Here is a 25,561-nt window from a genome sequence, read left to right on the forward strand (position 1 = left end):
ATCTGCAGTAGTCTCTTTTCACAGATACCCACAGACACCCTGCTGAGGCCCTATCTGTGAATTCTTAGCTAAGAGGCCAGGATCTCTCACCTGGGATCCAGGTATCAGTACCAAATCCTGCATCCCACCCTTTAGTGACTATTCTTGATTATCAACTTGGCTTCCGAAATTAACTAAGACCAAAGCTTCTGGGTATATGTCTAGGGATTTTTCTTGATTGGATCACTTAAAGGATCATTTAAGGCAGGAAAACCCACCACTTTCTGGTGACTGTCTATGCAAAGGATGTGGAAGGAGGAAGTGTTTGCTCTTTGCCTGTTTGTCTTCACTCTCACTGGCAAGTTCATTCCTTCACTGGTATTAAAGTCGACTTCAAGATTGCTACATATGCTGAAGACCAGCTGAGACTTCCAGACTTGTAGACAGAACAGCTATTGGATTCTTGAACTTTCCGCTGGGAGATGGCCACTGTTGGAATAGTCAGACTGCAATGTGTACAAGCCACTCTGATAAATTTCATATACATGTATGTATATAGATATAGATATATAGGTATATATAATCAGTTCTATTTTTCTGGAGCAGTGATTCTCAAACTTCCTAATACTATGACTCTTTAATACATTGTTATGCTGTAGTGACTCCCAACCATAACATTATTTTCATTTTTACTTCATAACTGTAAGTTTGCCACTGTTATAAAGTACAATATAAATTCCAGTGGTCTCAGATGACCCCATGAAAGGGTCACATGAAAGGGTTTATCCCTAAAGGGGTCACAGGTTGAGAAGCATTGCTTTAGAGAATCTTGACTATTACACACAACCCTTCTGTGCCTCCTACCGGGGGATTACATAGCCTGGCTGTAGGCACATGCTGTGACACCTCACCCCACCCTTAAACAGGTATATTTTTAAAAGTACCCCACTTCTGCCACAAATTCTGACATGCTGACTGTCTCAGTGATGGGGCCTATCCACCCAACCCACCCAAGTTCCCACTCTCCTTCTGCTTCTCTGTTGGTCTGTTCATGTTTTTATGGTTCTTCTAATAAACTCCTATCCCTAGCAATCAACCTCATTTTCCCTATTAAACAACACCCCCCACAAAAAGAACTTTCACATGTATCTTAAAGAAGTCACAGCTTAGATTCAAAAGATGACAGACTGTTACACATAGACCCATTTCACTATAATATCCAAGGGGAAAGCTGAATTACACCTATCAGAAAAGATGGGTAATGCCAAAATACATTTGGCTTTAACAGCAAGGTAAAACAAGAAACTTGACAATACAAGAGAGAAAGTCTAGAGTCTGTCCTGAAGGGTTTCATTCAGCCATTTGGCAAGCGTCTCACTCCCAGCAAGAGGAAGGGTTAATGACCTAAATGTTTCGGGTAGACTGAGCAGCTCTGGGAGGGAAAGCTGACGTGACTGATTGCACTTGGGAAAGCTTCTGATAAGGTGATCCACACATCAAACCTGCTGCTGTCTTCCACTTCCAGACTGTAGGAACTGACCTACAGATGGATTCTTCTTTCCCACCCTATAAAAATCTCAAGACCCTCATTTGTGCAGTCTCATTTTCATGGAGAGCACTTCAGTTGTAATTTAAAAAATTTCTGCTTCCAGGACTGCCTGTATGTTTTCTTTTATTTATTTATTTATTTATTTATTTATTTATTTATTTATTATTTATTACTTATACAATATTCTGTCTGTGTGTATGCCTGAAGGCAGAAGAGGGAGCCAGACCTCTTTACAGATGGTTGTGAGCCACCATGTGGTTGCTGGGAATTGAACTCAGGACCTTTGGAAGAGCAGGCAATGCTCTTAACCACTGAGCCATCTCTCCAGCCCCTGTATGCTTTCTTATTTTACTTCCATATCACCTCCATCATCCCCTGTCTAATAGGAAGCATCAACAGCAGACTGAGGAGCCATGGTGTAAGATCAGCAAACAAGCATCAGACTTTCAGGAATGGACACGTAAAAGAGCAGGAAAGGAGAGGACAGTGGTTACAGGACACTGACACTGGTACAGGGAGAAGAGACATCAGGAAACCCGTGTTCCCAGCACTTGACCAAAAGAGCTGGCTGCAGAATGTCATTTTTAATGACCGAGGCAGCAGTTTGGTGGCCTGAGCCTCTCCCTGAATCCTACTTTAGGAAACTCAGTGTAAGGAACTACAGATATGGCTCAGCCATTAAAAGAGCTGCCTGCTCTTTTAGAGAACCCAAGTTCAGTTCTCCGCATCCATGCTGAACTGCTCACAACCGTGTGAACTCTGACTCTGCGGGATTGAATGCTGTCTACTGAACTCTGTGAGCATCCACATGAAAGTGCTGTCCAGTCACACAAAGTCATGCGCATACACATAAATAAAATAAACCTTTCAAGATATTTGAAATGCAAAGTGAGTGTATGGGACTATATACTGAAACTTGACCCACTGAATACCTCTGCATTGTGGAGAAGAAACTGTGGATCAGAAGAACACAATATTTGGCGGTGTGAAAACATGCTCAAGATCAGATTGACAGAGGACAGAAACTCAGAATCTAAGCAACTTGCAGAGCATCAAGACCAATGGCACAGATGTAGACCAACCTGACCCAGCTTTGCAAAGAGCTGCCCAGAAACGGGACCAGCATTCACAACTAGATTCCTGATAGGCCAATCAGAAGTATGGCCATCGTCTGTGACTGCAATTGCAAAGACTATCCAATGTCAAGAGCATTGTCTCCCACAAGATCTCCCCAGAGATGACCCAAAGACAGGGAGAACTGTATTTGAAAATTAAACCTGGAATGATTTCTCAGAGGTAAGTTCAGCATCAGAAACCCAACCTTATAAAGAATGCTGAAGGAAGCTAAGAAGGAAGTGATAGGTGTTTAGGATCTCAGAAAGAAATGCTGAGAGGCTCACTATAGGAAAGAGCAGGCAGACTACATTCACACTCTGTATACCTGTTTTCCCCTCTTCGTACCTATTCCTTTACTATTTATTACACATTATCAATTAAACAGGCTAGTTCTATTTTAGTCTGTTACTCTATTTCTTCCTTTTTTCCCTATTCTTGTAAAAGGAGCGGCGGGTTGCTTCCCACCCTCTGCCCAGGCAGAGAACGCAGGCTTGGTCTCAGAGTACTTTCTTCCCAACCCCGAGTGGGAACACAAACATCAGGCCGACCAATGCTCCATAGCCGGAGTTTGCACCTCGGCACAGCCTAGGAAGCTGCGTTTTAAAATGGCGTAGCTTTTTTTCTGCTGCTGTTGCTGAATCAGGAAATCGCTCTACAGCACGCCCTAGCAAACAGCAAAGAACTGTGTTAAACTCTCTCTCCTTTTTAAGCCCTCTCAGGTTTTTAAGAGGATTTAGTCCATCATGTTGGAGCGCCAAATACTGTAAAAGGGGCAGCCGGGCGCCAGGAAGCTGCCCACTGCTCCTTTTACAACATATCCTCCCCCATTTTTGCTTTTTTTAAAAAATCTTCCTTTTCATAAACTTTCCCAAGATACATAGACTGATCTAGTTTGTGAGGTCTCTGTGCATCAACTCCCTAAGAACCAGTACTATTTTGAATGGCCTAACTGCATTTCTTCACCTCTCTCTTTTCATTTTATCTTTGGCCAAAATTCCTACCTCTCACCCCCATATCTATCATTACTGTATCAATTCATTTCCTTGCTCTTCTTTTTCCACCAGTCCAATATTAATTACTGGTCTTACTCAGAAATTTCCCCTCTCACAATATACATAGTATTTAATGTATAGTACATACATTATCATCAGTGGACACTTACTTTCTAAAGGGCTTAATACTTAAGAGGTGTTTGGGTTTTTTTAAAACTATTATTGTATTTTATAATGGGTCTAATCTCTGGTAGTTATTGCTTTTCTTTTTAACTTTTATTGATTCTTTGTGGACTTCACATAATACACCCCAATCCCATTTATCTCCTTGTCCCTTCTTATCTACCCTCTGCCCTTGCAACCTACCACCCAAAAATAAGATAAAATTTAAATCTCATTGTTGAATCTGTAATGTGTCACAGTGAGTCACACAGTATACCTTTTAGTCCATATAGCTTTACTTACAAGTGTTCATTGCAGTGAGTCACAGGTCTGGTTTGAGGCCTCAGGTTTCTTCTACACTATCAAAACTGGGCCCTCACTAGAATTTCTCTTAGATATCTTGTTGTTGTCCTATGTCATGGAGATCCTGCATCTTTGTAACTATAGGATAGACCCCTTTATAACCTAGTCCACTTTCATAGAAAGAAGAAAGGTGACATAAATAATAAAAAACAAAGATCTAACTCCTGATGTACAAATACCAATGCAAAAATACAAGAAACATGAAAAATCAAAATACCATGTCTCCCCCCAAAACTACTAATTCCCATGTAATGTCTACCAATGAGAATGATATAGACAAATTCTAAACAAAAAATGAAAAGAACATTTATAAACAGTTTCAAACAAAGAGGACACTATGATGATTGAATGACTGAATAATATGCTTGAATAAGAATCGTCCCCATAGGCTAATATATGAATGTTTAGTTATCAAGGATTGCACTACTAGAAGGATTAGGAGGTGTGGCCTTATTGGAAGAAGTATGTCACTGGTTTTGAGGTTTCAGAAGCCCAACCCAGGCACAATGACTTTTTTGCTTTCTTCCTGCTGCCTGTGGATTCAAATATAGAACTCTCAATTACTTCTCCATGATCCTGTCTGCCTGTATGACACCATATTTCCAACCATGATGAAAATGAACTAAACCTCTGAAACTGAGAGCAAGCCCCAATTAAATGCATTTTTATAGGAATTTTGTGGTCATGGTGTCTCTTCACAGCAACAGAACACTGCCTAAGACAGACACAAACTCATAAATAATTTTTTTTTAAACACGAACAGATCCACACTGAAAACTTGAAAATGAAAATTTTAGTAAGGCAAATAAAAGCCTCATTTGAAATGATCAATATAGGAGTACATTCCAAAGAAGACAGAATATTAGGAACTGAAGACAAAATAGAAGAATTGGTACATTCAGCCAAGAAAAATAAAATTTTTAAAATATGAATGGAATATGGTAGTTACTCAAGATACCAAGTAAAAACCAAGTTTATGAGTCATGTGCATAGATGAAGAGCAACATTATGCAAAGGCACTGTGGTATCTTGGATGGATAACATCACGCATAGACTTATGTTTTTAGACTCTTGATCCTCAGTGATAATATTTGGGAGGGTTATGTGAATGTGAAGCTACACTGGAGAAAGTATGTCACTGGGGGTAGGCTCTTCACTGCGCCTTCACTTTACTCTTCCCTTATTTCTACATGTAGTTTAATCTATCAGTCTCTTATATGGCCACCTGCTACCACGTCTTCCTGCAATTTTGGGTTCTCAGTCTAGAGCCATATGCCAAGCTAAATGCTTTCTTCTATAGGTGGCCTTTGGTCATGCATTTTATCCCAGTTACAGAAAAGTAACTGATACAGGCACAGGAAAGAATTACAAACAACTGAAGTAGAAAAATTCCAAAATCTAGGGAAAGAGAAGTTCACCCAAATACTAGAGCTAGAAAAGAAACTTTCTACATCATATTATGGTTAAAATACTAAATATACAGAACAAAAGAAATGCATTGAGATCTGCATGAGATAAGTACCATGTCACACAGAAAGGCGGGCTGAAAGAATAACAGTTAAAGTATAAATAGAAACTAAAAGTGAAAAAAGTTTGGATGGATGTATTTCAAGTTCTGAAAAACCACATCTTCCAGCCCAGAAAAATTATCTGCAACAATTAATTCCATGATAAAATTTGGCTAAAATCATTTAGGATCATCAGCGGAGCTCTAAGAAAATAATTTGCCTTTGCCTAAGAAAATAATTTTTGGTTGAAAAGAATAATAAAGTGGTTACATTCAAGAGGCTACTGGAAGAAACATAAATAATGTTAGAAAAGTAGCTAGCTGAGGAATAGCAAAATAAGTATACAGAATCAACAAATGACAGAAAGTAACACATACTTCTGATAATAATTCTGAACATTAATGATCCCAATTCCCAATTTAAAAAATACAGGGATCCAGTGATGTGGATCAGCAAGTAAAATGCATGCTGCATAAGCCCTAATGTCTCAGTTTGATTTCTGGAATTCATATAAATGTGGAAAAGGAGAACCGACTACAAAATTATCTCCAACCTCCACACATATGCCTTGATAAACACACACATGCACACACACGTGTACATAGACATATACGCACACACATACACACATGCACACACATGTACAAACACAATTAAGTACACTAATAAATATAAATAAATATATATATATAAATAAATTTTAAAAGAATTATTTAGCAGCCGGGCGGTGGTGGCGCACGCCTTTAATCCCAGCACTTGGGAGGCAGAGGTAGGCGGATCTCTGTGAGTTCGAGACCAGCCTGGTCTACAAGAGCTAGTTCCAGGACAGGCTCCAAAACCACAGAGAAACCCTGTCTCGAAAAACCAAAAAAAAAAAAAAAATTATTTAAAGACAGACTAGTATACTGGATCAAAACCTGTTATACATTTATTTGCAACTCAAAGAAACAACCTCACCATCCAAGCTAGACATTACTGTATGAAGACTATGAAAGCTATTGTAGATGAAAGGACTAGGAAAAACTTTCATGTGTCTCCATTCTAACATCTGACAAAATGTACTTCAGAATTTTGTTAAATTAATTAATCAGAGAAGATAAATGATGTCACTTCATTCTGAGTAAAGGAACAACTCTTCAAGAAGGCAATCCAATATTAAACATATACATACAAAATACAAATAAAACCAATTTTATAAAACAAATACTCCTAAATGTCAAGTCATTGATTAAAGTTATTTGAGTTAAATGACATCATATATCAAATGGATATAACAAATACCCACAGAAAATTCCTTTTAAACACTGAAGAACACATTTTTTCAACAGCCATGAAACTTTATCTAAGATAAGTCATACACTATCAAAAAAGGAAAATTGAAATAATTTCTTTTATTTTATCATAATATAACAGAATAAAGCTAGAAATCAACAAAAAGAATCTACAAAACTTTTAAGAATTAGTGAAAGTTCAGCAATATGCTAGTGAATGGCCCACAAAAGAAAATAAGAAATAAATCTTTAAAAAATCCATAATTGAATTAAAATGAAGGTACAGCAGCCAAAACTTATGGAATACAGTCAAAGTGGTCCTGAGAGGGAAGTTCAAAATTTAGAAAGACCCGAAATAATGACTCAATGTATCTTACAGTCTTGAACATACAAGAGAAGCTCAAAAGCAGAAGCTATAATAAATAACTAACATCAGAACAGAACTTAATAAAATAGAAAAAAAAATGAGACAAAGAGTGGAGTTTTAGCTGTGCATACACCACACAGTTGGATGGGAAGATAAAAACGAAGCTGGGATTGAGCTGGAAACATCCTCTTTCCCATCTAGCTGGTGTTAATCCACAGAAGAGCACAGAAGGAGATAACTCTCCATTTCGTCTGCTTTTCTACGCTCCCACAGACATGGTCAGTTCGCCTAGTCCTGAGACATTCTTTCACCAGTATTAGAGCCAACTTGTTTGGAATCACAGCATAGACTGAAGTCTATGCACCTAGACTAGGACCGCTGAGACATCCAGCCTTGCAATACAAATCAAAACAACTCTGAGATACCATCTTACACCTGTCAGAATGGCTAAGATCAAAACCACTTATGATAGCTTATGCTGGAGAGGATGGAGTAAGGGGAACACTCATCCAGCTGGTGGGAATGCAAACTTGTGCAACCACTTTGGAAATCAGTGTGGTGGTTTCTCAGAAAATTTGGAATCAACCTACCTCAGGATCCAGCAATACCACTCTTGGGCATATACCCAAAAGATGCTCAATCATACTACAAAAGCATTTGTTCAAGTATGTTCATAGCAGCATTATTTGTAATATCCAGAACCTGGAAACAACCCAGATGCCCCTCAACCGAAGAACAGATAAAGAAAATGTGGCACATATGCACATTAGAGTACTACTCAGCAGTAAAAAAACAATGATATCTTAAATTTTGCATGCAAATAGATGGCATTAGAGAACACTATCCTAGCCAGGCAGTGGTGACACAGGACTTTATTACCAGTACTTGGGAGGCAGAGACAGGTGGATCTCTGTGAGTTCAAGGCCAGCCTGGTCTACAAGAGCTAGTTCCAGGACAGGTTCCAAAGCTGCAGAGAAACCCTGTCTCAAGGAACAAAACAAAAACAAACAAACAAACAAAAAACCCACTAACCTGAGTGAGGTAACCCAGACCCAAAAAGATGAATACGGTATGTATTCACTCATAGATGTATGTCTATAAACAAAGGACATTGAGCCTATATTTCATGATTCTAGAGAAGCTAAGTAATAAGGTGAACCCAAAGAAAAACATATATAGATCCACCTAGAAATTGGAAACTGACAAGATCTCCTGATAAAATTGGGAGCATGAGGGTTGGTGGAGAAGGGAGTGTAGAAAGGGAAGAGGGGAGGAGAAGGGGAGAGTTGAGGAGAATTTGAGGGAATGGGATAGTCGAGATGGAGGAAGAACAGAGATGAGAGAGCAATGAAAAAGATATCTTGATTGAGGGAGCCATTATAGGGTTAGTGGAAACCTGGCTCTAGAGAAATTCCCAGAAATCTACAAGGATGACCCCAGCTAAGACTCTAAGCAGTAGAGAAGAGGGGATCCAGTCTTGACTTGACCTGTGATCAGACTGATGATTATCTTAAATATCACCATAGATCCTTCATGGAGCAACTGATGGAAACAGGTGGAGACTTGCATCAGAGCACTGGACTGAGCTCCCAAAATCCAGTTGAAGAGTGGAAGGAATGAGAATATGAGCGAAGAGGTCAAGACCATGATGGGTTCTCCCACTGAAGCAGTTTACCTAAGCTAACGGGAGCTCACCAACTCCAGCCAGACTGGGAAGGAACAAGCATAGGACCAAACTAGTCCTTCTGAATGTGGTTGACTGTTGAATTTTGGGGCAGACTGAGGGACCACTGTCAGTGGCACCAGGACTTATCCTTACTGCATGTACTGACCTTTTGGGATTCTATTCTCTTTGGATATATACCTTGCTCAGTCTAGACATAGTAAAGAGGGCCTTGGACCTTCCACAAAGCAATATGCCTTACCCTCTCTGAGAATTGGATGGGGGAGGGATGGGAGCGTGTGTGGAGAGAATAGGAAGAGGGGAGAAAGTGGAAACTTGGATTGATATTTTTTTTAAAAAATCTAATAAATTAAAAAAGAAGCAGTAGTAGTTATTTTAATTTCCAAAATAAAACTACTCAGAAGAGATAAGCAGGGAAATTTCATACTCATTAAAGGAAAAAATACACCTCTAGGATATTACAATTCTAAGCATATGTACACAAAACATGGGACATCCAAATTTGTAAAAGAAACATTATTAGATGTAAAACAATAGATTGACCCCAACACAGTGATAGTGAGTGGTTTAAAAACTTTGCCCTCGATAATTAGCAGGTAATTACTAGACAGAAACTCTGTTAAAAGACACCATAAATCTAATAGACCTAACACATTCTACTTGCACCACAGCTGGTGCGAGAGAATTGTCTGTCTTCTGTCAATCATGTTTTAAATAAACGCTGATTGCCCAGGCAGGAAGTATAGGCAGGAAAAGCAGACAGGAAGCAGAAATGATGTAATGAGAACAGGAAAATTCTGGGAAGGAGGAAGTTGATTCCTCCCACTCCTGCCCAGACCACCAAAGCACCAGGATGTGATCTGCCTCACTGAAAAAAGGTACTGAGCCACATGGCTAACATAGATCAGAAAAATGGGTTAATCAAGACGTGAGAGTTAGCCAGTGAGAGGCTAGAGCTAATGGGCCAATCAGCTTTACAACTTACAGAGATCTTTGTGTGATTTTCTTTGGGCCTAAACAGTTGTGGGGTACTGGGTGGGACAAAAACCCCAACAAAACAAACAAGCCAGCCCCCTCATGTTACACACAGCCAAATTCTATGCCAAGCCTGCCTGTACATCTTCACCAGAACTCACAACCTACACTCCAACTCAACATGTTGTGTCCACACCAGACACACAACCAACAAACACAAGAAGCCCACATGCTCAGATCTCATTACAAAACTAAGAACAACATAAAGGATCAAGAAAACACACCCCCATACAAATCTGCCAGTTCTCTAGAACTTTTCTCCAATAAGAATTACCTAAATGAACCCTAGGATATAGAACTTAAAAGAACAATCATAAATTCCATCAAAGAACTCAAGGAGTATAAAGAATATACAAAAGATAAGCAAATTTAGAGATCATAAATTCCTAATATGACTGTGGGAAAGGGACTTGTAGGGAGAAGGAAAGATTGTTGGGAGTGGAATGCAGATAAAAGAGAATGAGGTAACAGAAATCAATGTGCATTATATACAGGTATATATAGGCAGGAGTTTCTGTCCCACTAACTCCCAAATAACCACAAAGAGACTTATTATTAATTGTAAATGCTTGGTCAATAGCTTAGGCTTGTTATTAACTTGTTCTTGCAACTTGAAGTAACCCATATTTCTTATCTATGCCCTATCACGTGGCAGTACACTTTTTCAGCACAGCATGTTCATCTCCTGCTTCCTATGCATTTGGCTTGAGACATCACCCTCCTTATTCCCAGAGCTCTCTTTTTGTCTGCTAGTCACACCTAACCTCTACCTGCCTAGCTATTGGCCATTTAATTCTTTATTAAACCAATCTGAGTGACAAATCTTCATAGTATACAAAAGGATTGTTCCACAACATGTATGAAAGTTTCAAAGAACAAATTTAGCAAGTTTAATTTATTTTTAAATTGCATTTAGGAAAAGCATGATAGTATATACCTTTAATCACAACAATCAGTAGGCAGAGGCAAGTGGATATCTATGAAAAAACATAAACATAAATGTAGACAGAATGAAATGATGAAGATGATCTAGGATCTGGAAACCAAGCTTAATAGAGATATAAAAATATTAATGAGAACTCAAACTGAAATTAAGTTGGAGCTGAAAAACTCAATAGCTCAATTAGAAAACTCATAGGAAAGCTTTGAATGTAGAATGGATTAAGTAGATGTACTATCAAGACTCAAAGATAAAGTAGAGGAGCTAGGCCATACAAATAAAGAACAATTTTTTAAAAATCTTTAATAAAATCCAGAAAGAACCATAAAATATCCAAATCTTTGAATTATATGAACAGATGAAGAAGAAACCTAGGCCGAAGGCACAGACCAGACCTTCAGCAAGATCATAGAATAAAAATCCCCCAAAATAAGGAAAGACACACCCTTATGGATATAAGAAGTGTTGATGGAGGGAGGGTCTGCTTTTCCTCACAGCCACCCAGCTAGCTTAACCCCCAAAATAATCACACAGAAACTGTATTCTTTTAAACACTGCCTGGCCCATTACTTCTAGCCTCTTATTGGCTAACTTTCACATCTTGATTCAACCCATTTCTAATAATCTGTATGTCACCATGAGGTCGTGGCTTACTGGGAAACATTTAGCATGTCTGACCTGGCAGCTCCATGGTGGCTCTCCCTTACTCTGCTTTCTTCCTTCCAGAATTCAGTTCTGTCTTCTCTACCTACTTAAGTTCTGTCCTATCAGGCCAAGCAGTTTCTTTATTAATTAACCAATGAAAGCAACACATATACAGAAGGACCTCCTACATCAAAGAAGCATACAGAATATCAAATAGACAAGATTAGATATGAAACTCCCCATAATCTATCAGTTAAAACAATAAACATACAGAACAAAGAAAGAGTAGTGAAAGCTTAAGAGAAAAAAAAATCGTAGTCACATATAAAAGGAAATTCATCAAATAACAGCAGATTTCTCAGTGAAAACTTTGGGAAACAGAAGAGCCAGGAGCAATGTACTCCATGTTCTACAAGAACATGAATGCTAGCCAAGCCTACTGTACCCAATAAAACTGTGTGCCTTAGTTGAAAGAGAAAGGAAAATGATCCCTGATTTAAAAAAAAAATTCTAAAAGAGGGAGTAGAGAGATGACTCAGTAGTTAAGAGCACCACTGGCTGTTCTTCCAAAGAACCCAGTTTCAGTTCCCAGTACCTGCATGGCTGCTCACAGTCATCTGTAACTCTAGTTCCAGGAGAAATCTGAGGCCCTCTTCTGGTCTCTTTGAGTACTGCATGCATGTGGTACAGAAACATATGCAGGCAAAATACCTATACATATAAAATAAAAATGAATAAATCTTCTTTTTAAATCCTAAGATAATTCATGTCCACCAAATCAGCCCTACAGATAATACTGGAAGAAATACTTCTGAGTGGGGGTGAAAACATACTCATGAGACTGGAGAAAAAAAGCAATGAAACTATACACAGAGTATGATTCATAACACAAACAGAAAAAGATAAAATAACTGCAATAAACACACATACTTCAATAAAAATATTAAATATTAATAGCCTCACCTCTTCAATCAAAAGACACCCGTTAGCTGAATGGTTTAAGATGGAAAATCCACCTTCCTGCCATGTAATAAAAACTAACTTTGACTTTAAAGATAGTCACAATCTTAAAATAAAGGAATGGAAAAAAAGAACTCCAATCCAAGAGAGCAAACAGATATCGCTATTTCAATGTCTGACAAAGTAGACTTCAAACTAAAATAAATCAGAAAAATAAAGAAAGACACTTCATACATTGTATCCCTAAACATATATGTGCCAAACACTGGCATACCACTATAATTAAAGATACAAATTAACATTCAACCCATACTAAACTATTTCAACACCCCACTAATTGTCCAAAAGATAGGTCATCTGGACAAAGAATATTGACAGAAACATCAGAATTAATGACACCACAAATCAAATGGACTTCCACCTAAACATCAAAGAATATGCTTTTAATCAGCAGTGTATGGAAGCATCTCTAAAGCAGACCATATTCTACAGCATAAAACAAATCTGAACAAATTAGGAAAAACCAAAATAACTCTATATATCCTATCTGACCATAATACAGTAAAACTTAAAGTCAACACCAAGTGAATCTCTATAGATTCATTGAGATTAAAGAACTAGCTAATGAATGAAAAAGAAATCAAGAAAGAAATGAAAAGTCGCTGGAACTAAATGAAAATGGAAACACAACACACAAAACCTTTGAGACACATTAAAAGCAGTTCTTTCAGTGACATTTATAGCCTACAAGAAAAAATCAGAAAGAAAACAAACAAAAAGTATTGTTTCTTCATTTCTATGTCATTAGTTTTGGCCTGCTACAACATACTATACATGTGATTCAACTCCTGTTTAGAATATATTATAATGTAACTTGGATTCAGTTTTTGTTTAAAAAAATAGATCTACTAGGAAAACCTTGCTTTAAAACAGCAGCCCTTGTGAATTGCCTCTGCCACATGAGAAGAGGAGGGAAGAGGAAAGGAAAGAAGAGAGAGGGAACCAGGTGCAGTAGCCAAGGGGGCTAAAGATTAAAAAAAAAAGGAAGGGAACCAAAATTGGCTGGATTATATAGTGAAGGGCAGCCTAGCCCTGAGCTGGAAAATTCAGGGTAGAGGGCAGGGTATGCCAACCATACCCTATAACAGGTAGGTGTTGGGAAATATTATTTTAAGGTGTGTTACTTTTGTTTATGCTACATTTATTTAACTTGTCTAAAATGTCTGATGGTTCTAATAAAGAGATGAAAGGCCAATAGCGTGATAGAAGCAAGTATAAGTGGGGCTGACAGGCAGAGAAGATAACTGGAAGGAGAAACAAGAACAAAAACCTGGAAATGAGAGAGGAAAGAGGAAGGACTTCAGGAGCCAGCGACACAGTGACTCAGCTACACAGCCAGACATGGAGTAAGAAAAAAGAAAAGGTATACAAGAATAGAGAAAGATAAATGCCCTGAGACCAAAGGTAGATGGGATAATTAGTTAAGAAAAACTGGCAAGAAACAGGCCAAGATAAGGCCGAGAATAAGTCTCTATGTATTTGGGAGCTGGGTGGTGGGCCCCCCAAAAAGCCTAAAGAATAAAAGAGTAAGAACAAAAACATAACACAGCAGGTAGGGACTGAGGATACTGGGGGCACCTGGCAGTCAGGTCTATTTGGATATACTACATAAGCACTCAGCCACTTGTCCCAGGGTCTGAGACTTAACATAGCTCAAATTTGATTAACTCTCCCTGTCCACACTTTTTGGGTATTGTTTGTTCTTGTGCTTTCAGGTGTATTAAACACACACACCAAAAACAAACAAACAAAAAACTGAGTCTGTTTAGTGTTGCTTGACGTTTACATTTGTTTGATTTCAAGGTTGATTACATGGCAGGTGATAATTCTCCCTCTCTCAGTAGATATCCATAGCCAATAGCTCCTGTAGTGGTGGTGTTTCATAAGATTTCCCCTTTCCACGTAGCATATCTATTGATGCTATTATTCTTAGGTATTGTTTTGGCAGCCATATTGTTAAAAATTTAGGTTCCCTGTCCTTTCTAGGAGACATGGCATCATTGCAGACTTCCTTATCCTCTGGATCTTACAATCTTTTTGTTCCCTCTTCCACAATGTTTTCTGAGCCTGTAGTTTTTGATGTTTTAACTACAACAATAAGAGAAGTTTAGGAGACAAAAAAATACAAGTAGGAAAGGAAGAAGTAAAAATATCTTTTTTGAAGATAATATGATTTTATACATAAAAGATCTTAAAGATATCAACCTGAAAACTCCTACAGCTAATAAACATGTTTAGAAAAGTAGCCAGATTCAAAATTAACACAGTAAAATCAGTAGCCTTCCTCTATACCAAAAAAAAAAAAAAAAAGCTATTGAGAAAGAAATCAGAGAAACATTACTATTCATGATAGTCTCAAAAGTGTCTTTTCTAAATCTTACCCAGGAAGTGAAATACTTGTTGTTATTATTTCTGCGGGGTTGGGAAGGAGACACGAGACACGCGGGGTCCCACATGGGCAAATTTAATGGGGGAGGACAACAGGTAAGGGAAGGGGGTGAAGAGACGAAAGGGAAAAGGGGCGGGTTAAGGCGTCCCCCGTTTTTAAGGGGAAGTCCAGGTGTGTCTGGGAGAAAATGTCCTGCGCATGCGTGGCTTTCCATTGTACCACTGGGATTCATAGTCCACTGAGAGGCTGTACTTTCTGCACATGTGTGGCCTTGTCTCCAAAAGAACAGCATTTCACCCTTTTGGTTTTATTAAAAAAAAATTGAGAGGGGTTGAAGGTCTTAACGGGTAGGGGATAGGGGCGTAGCCTGGTCTCTCATGACTGCTTCCTGCTGACTTTGGGCGTCAAGGGATCTGGGGAGCATCCGATTGTCCTGATGATGTCCTGTTGATAATGTTTTGTCCGCTGGCATCGAGTGGCTGATTGAAGAAATCGCATCTGTCTGGAGATCACATCTGTCTGGCTCTTGAGTAGCTGGGTCATCGTTAAGATGCTGGAAAACAAAAGTCGCATTAGTAGAGAGAAAAAATTAGAGGGGAAATTTGGGGTGGAGTGGGGGGGGAGCTTTAGGAGGCCAGGGGAGGAGGCCAGGGGTTAAGAATAAAAAAAGTAAATGATACTTATTTTGTTAATTGAATGATACTTATTTCGTTAATGATCCGCTTGTGTCTGCTTTGTTCAGGTGGGTCAGGCTGGTGTCTTGGAGCTTAAAGAAAATGTCTTAAAAGAAATAGATTTTAATCATATATTCCTTAACATTTTAGGGGTTACTGCTTCAGTCAGTGACGAACCTGTTATGTCAGGAACTTTGTTAAGAATTTGCTTATCACCTGAACCTCTATGTAGAGACAACTGGATGGTTATTAAGGAATTTAGAGAAGGGAGGGTGTATTAGCACAGGAGGATTAAATGAAAAATGAGACCATTGTTTTCCTTAGACTGGAGTAGAAGGGGTTGAACCTGTTGTCCTTTGGAACTTGAGGGAACACGGTCCTGTCTGAGTTACCGTGTATGGAGGATTGTCTTGAGCCGTGGGGATGAACGGTTTTAGATGTGACAGGTGAATCCAGTGAGGAATTCCCTCGAGCTTGGCAGCTGTGGGAGTTAGTAGAATTACTCTGAGGGGACCCTGCCATTTAGGGGAAAGGGGTGAGGGACATTGACTTGGAGGTGAGAATAATACCTTATCTCCTATTTTAACCGGCGGTGGACATGTGTTAGCACATGGTTGAGGTAGTGAGTGATCTGTGAAGTCCCACAGCAGTGAACATAGGTGGAAAAGGAGGGGAGTAAGCAGGTGATCAGGAAGGGGAGAGGTTCCCGATGGGAGGCCAGGGGTTAAAACCGGCCGCCCATACATAAGTTCAAATGGTGAAATGAAAAGGGGGCCCTTTGGGAGAGCCCAAAGCCTGAGAAGAACCAGAGGCAGAAGCCTTACCCAGTCGAAGTGAAGTTCTTGTGACATCTTAATGAGGGCATCCTTTAAAGAGCGGTTAGTCTGTTCTACCTTACCTGAAGACTGGGGGTGGTATGGTATATGAAAATTCCAGGGGATTCCAAGTGCCCTAGACAGATTTTGAGAAATCTGGGAAGTAAACTCTGGGCCGTTATCTGACTGAAGAGAAGTTGGAAGTCCAAACCGGGGAACAATTTCTCGGAGGAGAATATCAGACACTGTCTGGGCTCTCTTGTTAGAGGTGGGGAAGGCTTCAACCCACCCAGACATTGTATCCACCAACACCAGGAGGTATTTAATTTTTTTGACTGTGGGCATATGAGTAAAATCCAGCTGCCAGTCAGTTCCCGGAAGGGAGCCCCTGGCTTGGTGAGTAGGGAAAGGAAAGCTACAATATCTGGTCCTGGGATATGACTTTTGGCAGATCTGACAGGAGGCAGTGGTAGCTTTTAGGAACATGATATCCTCAGGTGTGGGTTTGATATGCGTTTTTACAAAATGAAGTAAAGCTTTTTCATTGGGATGAAATAGCTGGTGCAGGTAGGACAGGATCTGTTGGGTGTCAGGAGGTGTCTGTGAGGCTGTGGGCTGTGCTGTGAGTACTCCCTGAGGTAGCTGAGGCAGACCTGTGTTCTGGAGTGCTGCTGTCTTACGGCTCTGTCAGCTCGATTATTTCCCTTGGAGACAATAGAGCTGTCAGACTGATGAGACCAGCAGTGAATAATTCCTATAGCTTTAGGGAGATGGGAAGCTTTTAGTAAGTCCATGATATGCCCTGAGTTAGTAATAGAGCCTCCCTTCGTCGTGAGAAGCCCGTGCTCCCTCCAGATGGCCATGTGAGACAGCAGGATATGAAATGCATATTTAGAATCTGTGTAAACATTTAAAGATTGTCCCTCGGCCAACTGAAAGGCACGGATGAGAGCTATCAGCTCAGCCTGCTGGTTAGTAGTATGAGCAGGGAGTGCCTTTGCCTCAACTATCTCCGTGTCTGATACTATGGCATAACCTGCTCTGCGAGTCCCATCACATAGAAAGGAGCTGCCATCTGTGTACCAGGTATGAGTAGCCTGGGACAGGCTGCCCTCCTGTATATGTGAGGGGTGAGGCAGTAGGTCCTCTAGGACCTCAACACAGGAATGGGATGGGGAATCATTAACATTAGGTTGAGGTAGAAGATTTGAAATATTAAGGGGTGGGCAGCACTGAAATGTGAGACTGGCATCTTCCACCAGTGCCACCTGAAGGGAAAGAACTCGAGAAGGGGGTAGGGTCTGTAGGCCCTTGTAAGTTAAGAGGTTGGACAGGTTATGATGAGAGAAGATTGTAGTGGGTGCTCCAAAGTTTAGTTTCTTTGACTCACGAATAAGAAGTTCAGCGGCCGCCAGAGCACGTATGCAGGGTGCCCAGCCCTGAGTGGTGAGGTCCATTTTCTTTGACAGGTAAGCTACAGGTGCGAAGGAGGGTCCCAGTTGATGACCTAGGACTCCCAGAGCATAGCTCTCCTTCTCTGCTACGTAGAGAGAAAAGGGGCGGGTTAAATCCAGAAGATGGAGGGCTGGGGCCTGGGTAAGGGCCTGCTGGAGTCTCTGGAAGGGTTTGGTGATGGGGTGGAGAAGGGGCTCATGCGGAGAGCTGAGAGCTGCTTTGTATAGAGGGCGGGCAAGGAGGGAGAAGGAGGGGATCCAGGAACGCAGAAAACCAGCCACTCCCAGGAATGATAAAACCTCTTCTTTGGTGGAAGGAACTGTAAGAGATTGAATTAGTTTTTTTCTGTCCAGAGTGATGGCCTTTTGGGTTGGGGTTATGGTTAATCCCAAATACATTACCTGAGTAGTGGACAATTGAGCCTTAGAGGGTGAGACTCTGTAGCCCTTTTTGGATAAGAAATTTAATAAGGCAGCAGTATCAGTCCTGCTAGTCTCCAAAGATGGGCTACACAGCAGGATGTCATCGACATAGAGTACCAGTTTTGATTTAAGGAGGGACAGTGAGAGCAGATCAGAGGCCAGAGCCTGGCCAAAGAGGTGTGGGCTGTCCCGGAATCCCTGAGGGAGGACGGTCCAGGTTAATTGTGTGGAGAAATTAGTATCAGGGTCTGTCCAGGTGAAGGCAAAGATATTTTGAGATTGAGGGCTGAGAGGAATAGAGAAAAAGGCATCCTTGAGGTCTAAAACTGAGAAGTGGGAGGTTCCTGAAGGAATGTTAGACAGAAGGGTGAGGGGATTAGGGACAACTGGGTGCAACGGAACAACAGCAGAATTAATGAGTCGGAGGTCCTGAACCAAACGATAAGTTCCGTTAGATTTTTTAACAGCCAGTATAGGGGTGTTAAAGGGAGAAGAGGTGGGGCGGAGCAGCTTCTTTCTTAGAAGGTCAGAAATTATGGGTTTTAGTCCTCTGAGGCTTTGGGAAGAGAGGGGTATTGAGCTTGAGTAATATACTTGGTGGGATTTTTTAACTGAATAACGATGGGGGAGTGGTGTTTAGCGACGGTGGGATTCTGGGTGTCCCACACGAGAGGGTCCACTTGGGAGGCTGGAAGAGGAAAGGGCGTGTTAGTGTCAGGAGATTGTGGGGCGAGGAGAAGAAGCAGCTGCGTCACCGACGAATCTGGAACAAAGTGGGTGGGGGGTGTGAAAGAAATGGAGGCCCCCAACTTGGTTAGGAGATCCCTTCCCAAGAGTGGGACTGGGCAGGTCGGTAAGACTAGGAATGAGTGAGTGAGAAAGATATTTCTAAATATACAATTGAGAGGTGGAGTCTGGTGAGGAAAATAAGGCTGTCCCCCTACCCCAACAATAGGGGAGTTTAAGGGAGAGGTTGGTCCCCAAAATTCCCTTAGAACTGAGTAGGTTGCTCCGGTGTCCAAAATAAACGAAATGAGGCGTCCCAACACTGTGAGAAGTACCTGTGGCTCCTGGATGCAGATGGGCGTGGTGGTTGGGTTGTCGGTGGAGGAGCCCGGGAACCTTCAGTCCTCCAGGGCCAGGCCCAATAGATCAACCTGGGAATCCTCTGGGCCCGTTGCCCCCACATCATCAAATGCACGAGCACAGTCTACGGACCAGTGACCCTCCCTGTGACACTTTGGGCAGGGACCCCTTGGGCTGCAATGAGGGTTGGGGCAGCCCTTCGCCCAGTGACCTGCCTTACCACACTTGAAGCATGGGCCCAGTGGCTCATGCACCCCGGGAGGCGGGATAGCAGCACGAACAGGACGGGTCGAGTCTGTCACCTCTACTGGCCGGGCGGGTGCGGTTAGTGGCAGTGATTACGAGCCTTGTCATTCCTGACATGGTACACTTTTGAAGGCCACGTTTTCAAAACGTCTGAGCTTGGCTTTGATATCCGGGTAGCACTGGTTGAAGAAATGGGTCATCAGAAGCTGTCTGCCCTCAGTGGATTCTGGATCCATGTTCGTAAACTGTAACATGGCTTTGGTAAGGCGGTCAAGAAATGCGGAAGGATTTTCCTTAGTGTCCTGAAAAATTTCTGCAAGTTTAGAAAAGTTTACCAGTTTAAGGGCAGTCTTGCGGAGCCCTATCATAAGGCAAGTTAGGAACCGGTCTCTGGCCAAAACGCCGCCAGGAGAGTTATAATCCCAATGGGGTTCTTGGTCTGGCACCGCCTCTGCCCCCGGAGGATGGGAGGCTAAGGTTTGGTGAACTTCATCGGCATGCAGTCTCGCCTGTTCCCAGACCCGCCTGCGCTCCTCGAGAAGCAAGTTATTAGACAGGATCATAAAAATGTCATGGTAAGTTAGGTTATAAGATTGGGTTATATATTGAAATTCTTTTGTGAAATTGGTGGGATTAGCCGTGTATGACCCGAGTAACTTAGAAATATGTGAGAGTTCTGATAAGGCGAATGGAACGTGGACTCTCATTATGCCCTCTGCCCCGGCTACTTCCCACAAGGGCAGAACGGTGGCTGGTCTGACTTGAACAGCATCAGACTCCCAGCACGCGAGCGCGTGAGCGGAGGGGTGAAAGAAGGTGCAAGGTGGCGGGCGGGAGGGGAGCCCAGAGGGGCTTTGGAAGATCGAGGGGGAGGGATAGGGCAGGAGGGGGATGGGGAAGAATCCGAAGACGTTTCAGGCTGTCTGTGTGTCCTGTGGTGGGGGCGGGGAGAAGCCTCCAGCCGTTCCTGCGACCTGCAGTGGGGGCGGGGGGAAGCCTCCAGCCGTTCCTGCGACCTGCGGTGGGGGCGGGGGCGGGGGGAAGCCATGTCGGAGGAGCTGGGCAATTTCCCTTTAGATCTAGAATGGGAGCTTGTTGGGGAACTAGAAGGGGAACAGTTAGGTGACCTGGAGGAGGATTTTCTGTGCCTAAAAGAAACTTTGGAGGAAAGGGGAATGGAGGAACCGCCGTTTGATTGGGCAGACCGGGAAGGAGTAGCCCCTCGAGGCCGGGGAGGTGGAGGTTCGTCCGCGGGGTCCATAGCAGGAGCAGAAGGTTCCTGGGGGGGGCGGCATTGCTAAGAAGATGTGTGCAGGTGAACATTGAGAGGCGGTAGAGGGGTCTGTCTTTAAAGCCATGTAAAAAAATGCCATAATGTACATCATTTCTTTCCACTTAGCAGAGCAGTGGCAAAAGTTAGCTAACTCCCATAGAATATCGGGGTCAAAGGACCCGTGACATGGTTATTTAAAACTGCCCTGTAAATTATAAGTGGGCCAAACCTTAGAGCAAAGACAGATGAGTGTAGATAATTTAACAGAAGGAATTAAGGCGTGGGGCTGTAGAGCTTCCAACAGCTGTCCCAGGGGGGAAGAAGGGGGAATTGGTTTTGAAGGCTTAGCGCCCATGGCTAGAACCGTGAAAATATCCGCAGAAGGCACCCGAAGATGCCCCGAACACAGTTGCTCTGGACACAGGCATCCGAGTGCCCAGAGAACTGTGTTATGGGCTAACTGACCCGATCCTAGTTTTCGACGGGAAATGGGGGGTCTCGGCTAGGAGGGGACAGTTAAGCCCAAAGGCCACCCATTGTAGCCGAGGGGCACAAGGCCGTACATACAGAGGACAGAGAAAGAACGGAAAGGAGAGGAGGAAGAAGAACCAAAAGCACCAAACTTTTGGGCACAGATAAAAACAGGTCTAGCCTAGGGTGGAAGGCCGGGGGAGGGGGGGGTTAGCAACCGCACCCAGGACACGCCAGAGGAATCTGGGAGCTCGGCCGGCCTCCTCCGGGTGAGAGGGGATGGTTAGCCAACCCAGGTAAACTCACGAATTAGCCCTGACGGTTGGAGAGGGCCACGTTGAGATGAGTGGAGCACGTGGAGTGGTCGCAGGTCGTCGGTCCAGACCTTGTCCCGGGGAGGCCCCGAGCTCCGGGAGGCGCCAAGAGAAAAACCGGAGCCAAGGCCTCAGGTGAGGGCCCCGGGGCGAGCAGGTCCCCAAGCAGACAGCACCAAAATGTTATTATTTCTGCGGGGTTGGGAAGGAGACACGAGACACATGGGGTCCTACGTGGGCAAACTTTAATGGAGGGGGAACAACAGGTAAGGGACGGGGGTGAAGAGACGAAAGGGAAAAGGGGCGGGTTAAGGTGTCCCCCGTTTTTAAGGGGAAGTCCAGGTGTGTCTGGGAGAAAATGTCCTGCACATGCGTGGCTTTCCATTGTACCGCTGGGATTCGTAGTCCACTGAGAGGCTGTATTTTCTGCACATGTGTGGCCTTGTCTCCAAAAGAACCGCACTTGTGAAATAAAAACTTTAGGACATTGAAGAAAGAAATTGAAGGAGATGTAAGAATATGGAAAGAGGGCTGGAGAGATGGCTCAGCAGTGAAAAGCATTGCCTGCTCTTCCAAAGGTCCTGAGTTCAATTCCCAGCAACCACATGGTGGCTCACAACCATCTGTAATGAGGTCTGGTGCCCTCTTCTGGCCTGCAGGCATACACACAGACAGAATATTGTATGCATAATAAATAAATAAATATTTAAAAAAAAGAATATGGAAACATCTCCCCCATTCATGGATTGGTATTATCACCAACCTACCAAAAAATGATCTACTGATTTAACACAATCCCCACAAAAATTCCAATGTAATTCTTAATAGAAATTTAAAAAAAAACTCCTAAATTTCATATGAAAACATGAAATCTCCAGGATAGCCAAACCAATTCTGAATAACAAATTTGTAGGTGTCACAATCTCAGATATCAGGTTATACTGCAGAGTTATAGTAATAAAAATGGCATGACACTGATATGAAATCAGACTCACTGATCAATGGAATATAACTGACATATGGAATATAACTCACATTCAAGCCTGCGTTTCTTTTGCTACCAGCTTTTTTAAAAGTAGCCAACAGTTCATATTGGAGAAAAGACAGTATCTTCAACAAATGGTTCTAGTCGAACTGGATAGCTACAATTAGAATGAAACAATTCTTATCTTTCACCCTACACAAAACTCAAGTTTCAACTGAATCAAGGACCTAAATATAACTTCTAAATCCTGAATATAATAGAAAATAGAGAAGGGAATATACTTGAATTCATTAGCTCAAGAAATGACTCTCTGAATTGGGAACTTGGTAGCACAATATTAAGACCAGCAACTAATGGGGCTGGAGCAATGGCTCAGTAGCTACAGGCTCTAGCTGCTTTTCCAGAGGACCTGTACTTGATTCCCAACCCCCACACAGTAGCTCTCAAAATGTGGTGATTCCTCTTTCAGGAAATCCAATGCTCTCTGCTGATGGGCACAAGGCATACCATAGTTGATGCACAGAAAATAAAAATAAATAAACATTTTAAGGTAATTTTAAAATTCAATCCCAAGAATTAATAAATGAGACTAGATGAAAGGAAAGTTTTCTGAACAGCAAAGGATCCCTTTATTTGATTGAAGAGGAATCTTACAGAATGAAAACAAACACAACTGGCTCTCTATCTGACAGAGGCTTAATATCTAGAATATACAAAGAACCAGAACAACACTAGCAAGCCCTAAACATCAAGAAAACAAACAACCAGCTTAAAAATGGAACATGGAACTAAACAGACAGTTCCCAACCAAAGAGTGCTCAAAGGAAGGACACAAAGGACTTATAAATATGTTTTAAAATGCAGACATATTTAGCCACCACTGAAATGTTATTTAAAATGGCAGTGGCTCCATCTTACCCCAATCAGAATGGCTGGGGTCCTCAAGTAAACAAGTATGTGAAATATATATATATATATCCTAGGCTGTCCTAGAACTTGGAGATTCACCTGCCTCTGCCTCCTGAGTGCTGGGATAAAGGTGTGCACCACCACATCCAGCAAGAACAACTATTATCCTCTGTTTCTGGGAATGTAATCCAGTAGAGACATTATAGAAAATTAGTGTGGCGCTTTCTCAAAAATCTAAGAGCTGCACTACTATACCATCCAGTTTTGTCACTCCTGGGTACTCACTCAAAGGATTTCTTACCTTATCCCATTCGTAATGAATGTTGTCCTATTCATGATATCTAGAAACTAAAATTAGCTTAGAAGTTCATCAACTGATGAATGGATAATGAATGATAATGGCAAAAATACAAAGACATTTTATTCAGCCATAAGGAAAATATAAACACATGAAATTTTCAGAAAAATGGCTGTCAATGTATAATGTATCAAGCAAGAGTACCTAGCTAGAAAAACGCCACATGTTCTCTTTCGTGCACAGATTTTAGCGTCTAGCATTTATATATGTGCAGTTTGTTTTTTTATAACAGAGTAAGTGTACATCTCTGGTCAAAAAAAAAAATCTCCAGGGCCAAGTTTTGTCGCTTTATCAAGAAATCTGGTAAAAACTAACAGTCTCCAGGGCTTATTTTAACCTCACCCATTTTTTTAAGCATATTTTACAGATTACTCCTGTTGTCTGGTCCAAGACCAACTTACAAAGGGTCCTCCAGACAACACCAACACCTACACCAGCTCCTGGGTCTTCACCATTAGGACCAACTTTCCTGGCTCAAGGACACCTGCCAACCAAAATCTGGTTTTAAAAGTGCATATCTGCTCTCTTGTCTCACTTATACACCCAAGCCTCACCTGTACAACCAGAGCACTTCTCTGTCCCATTCTTTCCATGGCTAGCCCCATTCATAGGACCAATAATAACAATATATTTTTTTTCTCCTAGCCACCAGTGTTGGCAGCCATTAAACCTAGGCATCTTCTAATTCAGTCTGATTTGGTCTGGTTGGGATTATTTCCATCGGTCGAGAGGTTTGTCAGCTAAGGAAAACTACTTAACATTTGGAGGTCCCACGGTTGGGGGGGGGTGGAGGCTGTTTTTCCCACTGGTCCAGGGCCCATGTGTTGGAAAACTCCCTTCTTGCCTGTGTTCTCCCCCAGGCTAAGATCGACTTGTCTTGGTGAGTTCCTCTTTTTCAAATACATGCTTGTAGGGTCCAGTACCCGTTAAGTTTATGTTTGTTGTTTTGGGGGCTGTCCTGTTGGAGTCACAGTCCATACCAGGTGTCTGACACCAGGCTGCGAGACAGACCTCGCTGAGGTGGGACTGAGGATAGAGACTTCTGCCCACTCACTTCTCACACACACACACCTCTGTTATTGACTCAAGAGTCTTGTCATGGTTGACTCATTGTGACAGGCATTGAGTTGCAAGATTTGGCATAGACTTGTAAAATGGGTTTTTGTGATTCAAAGCCCAATCTCCAACACCCTTGGGCTGCCTTTTACAAAATTCCTTTTAAATTGGGGCTAACACCTAATGTAAAAACAAACAAGACTCCTAGGCCCGTGGTTTCTGGATGCTCCAGTTCCCACTCCCTTTCCTGCTCCCCATCTCCACTTCTCTGTTGATTGCTTGTCTCCATTCTTGGCAGAGTCTGGCCACACCGGGACTCTCGCCCATCTTTCCACTCTAAACTCTATAGGTGCTCCATCTTTTGTTTCTGTCCCTCTTGCAGCATCTTCTAATCTGGTCCTTAATGGGACCACCTGTGCGCTTCTCTGGCTCCCGCCACCTACACTGGAATTTTCAATTGGTCAGCTTACACGGATT

At 42.0% G+C, this 25,561-nt stretch overlaps 1 protein-coding gene across 1 annotated transcript in view; it reads right to left on the reverse strand.

Annotated features, from left to right (window-relative positions):
- LOC130889861 (formin-2-like) overlaps positions 1-25,561 on the reverse strand; it is a 167,522-nt gene that overhangs the window by 140,286 nt on the left and 1,675 nt on the right. The window contains 1 exon segment of the mRNA XM_057793798.1: positions 19,841-20,031. Within this exon segment, the coding sequence (XP_057649781.1) occupies positions 19,841-20,031 (191 nt within the window).

Source organism: Chionomys nivalis, chromosome 18 (assembly GCF_950005125.1).
Source record: "Chionomys nivalis chromosome 18, mChiNiv1.1, whole genome shotgun sequence".
Taxonomy (NCBI): domain Eukaryota; kingdom Metazoa; phylum Chordata; class Mammalia; order Rodentia; family Cricetidae; genus Chionomys; species Chionomys nivalis.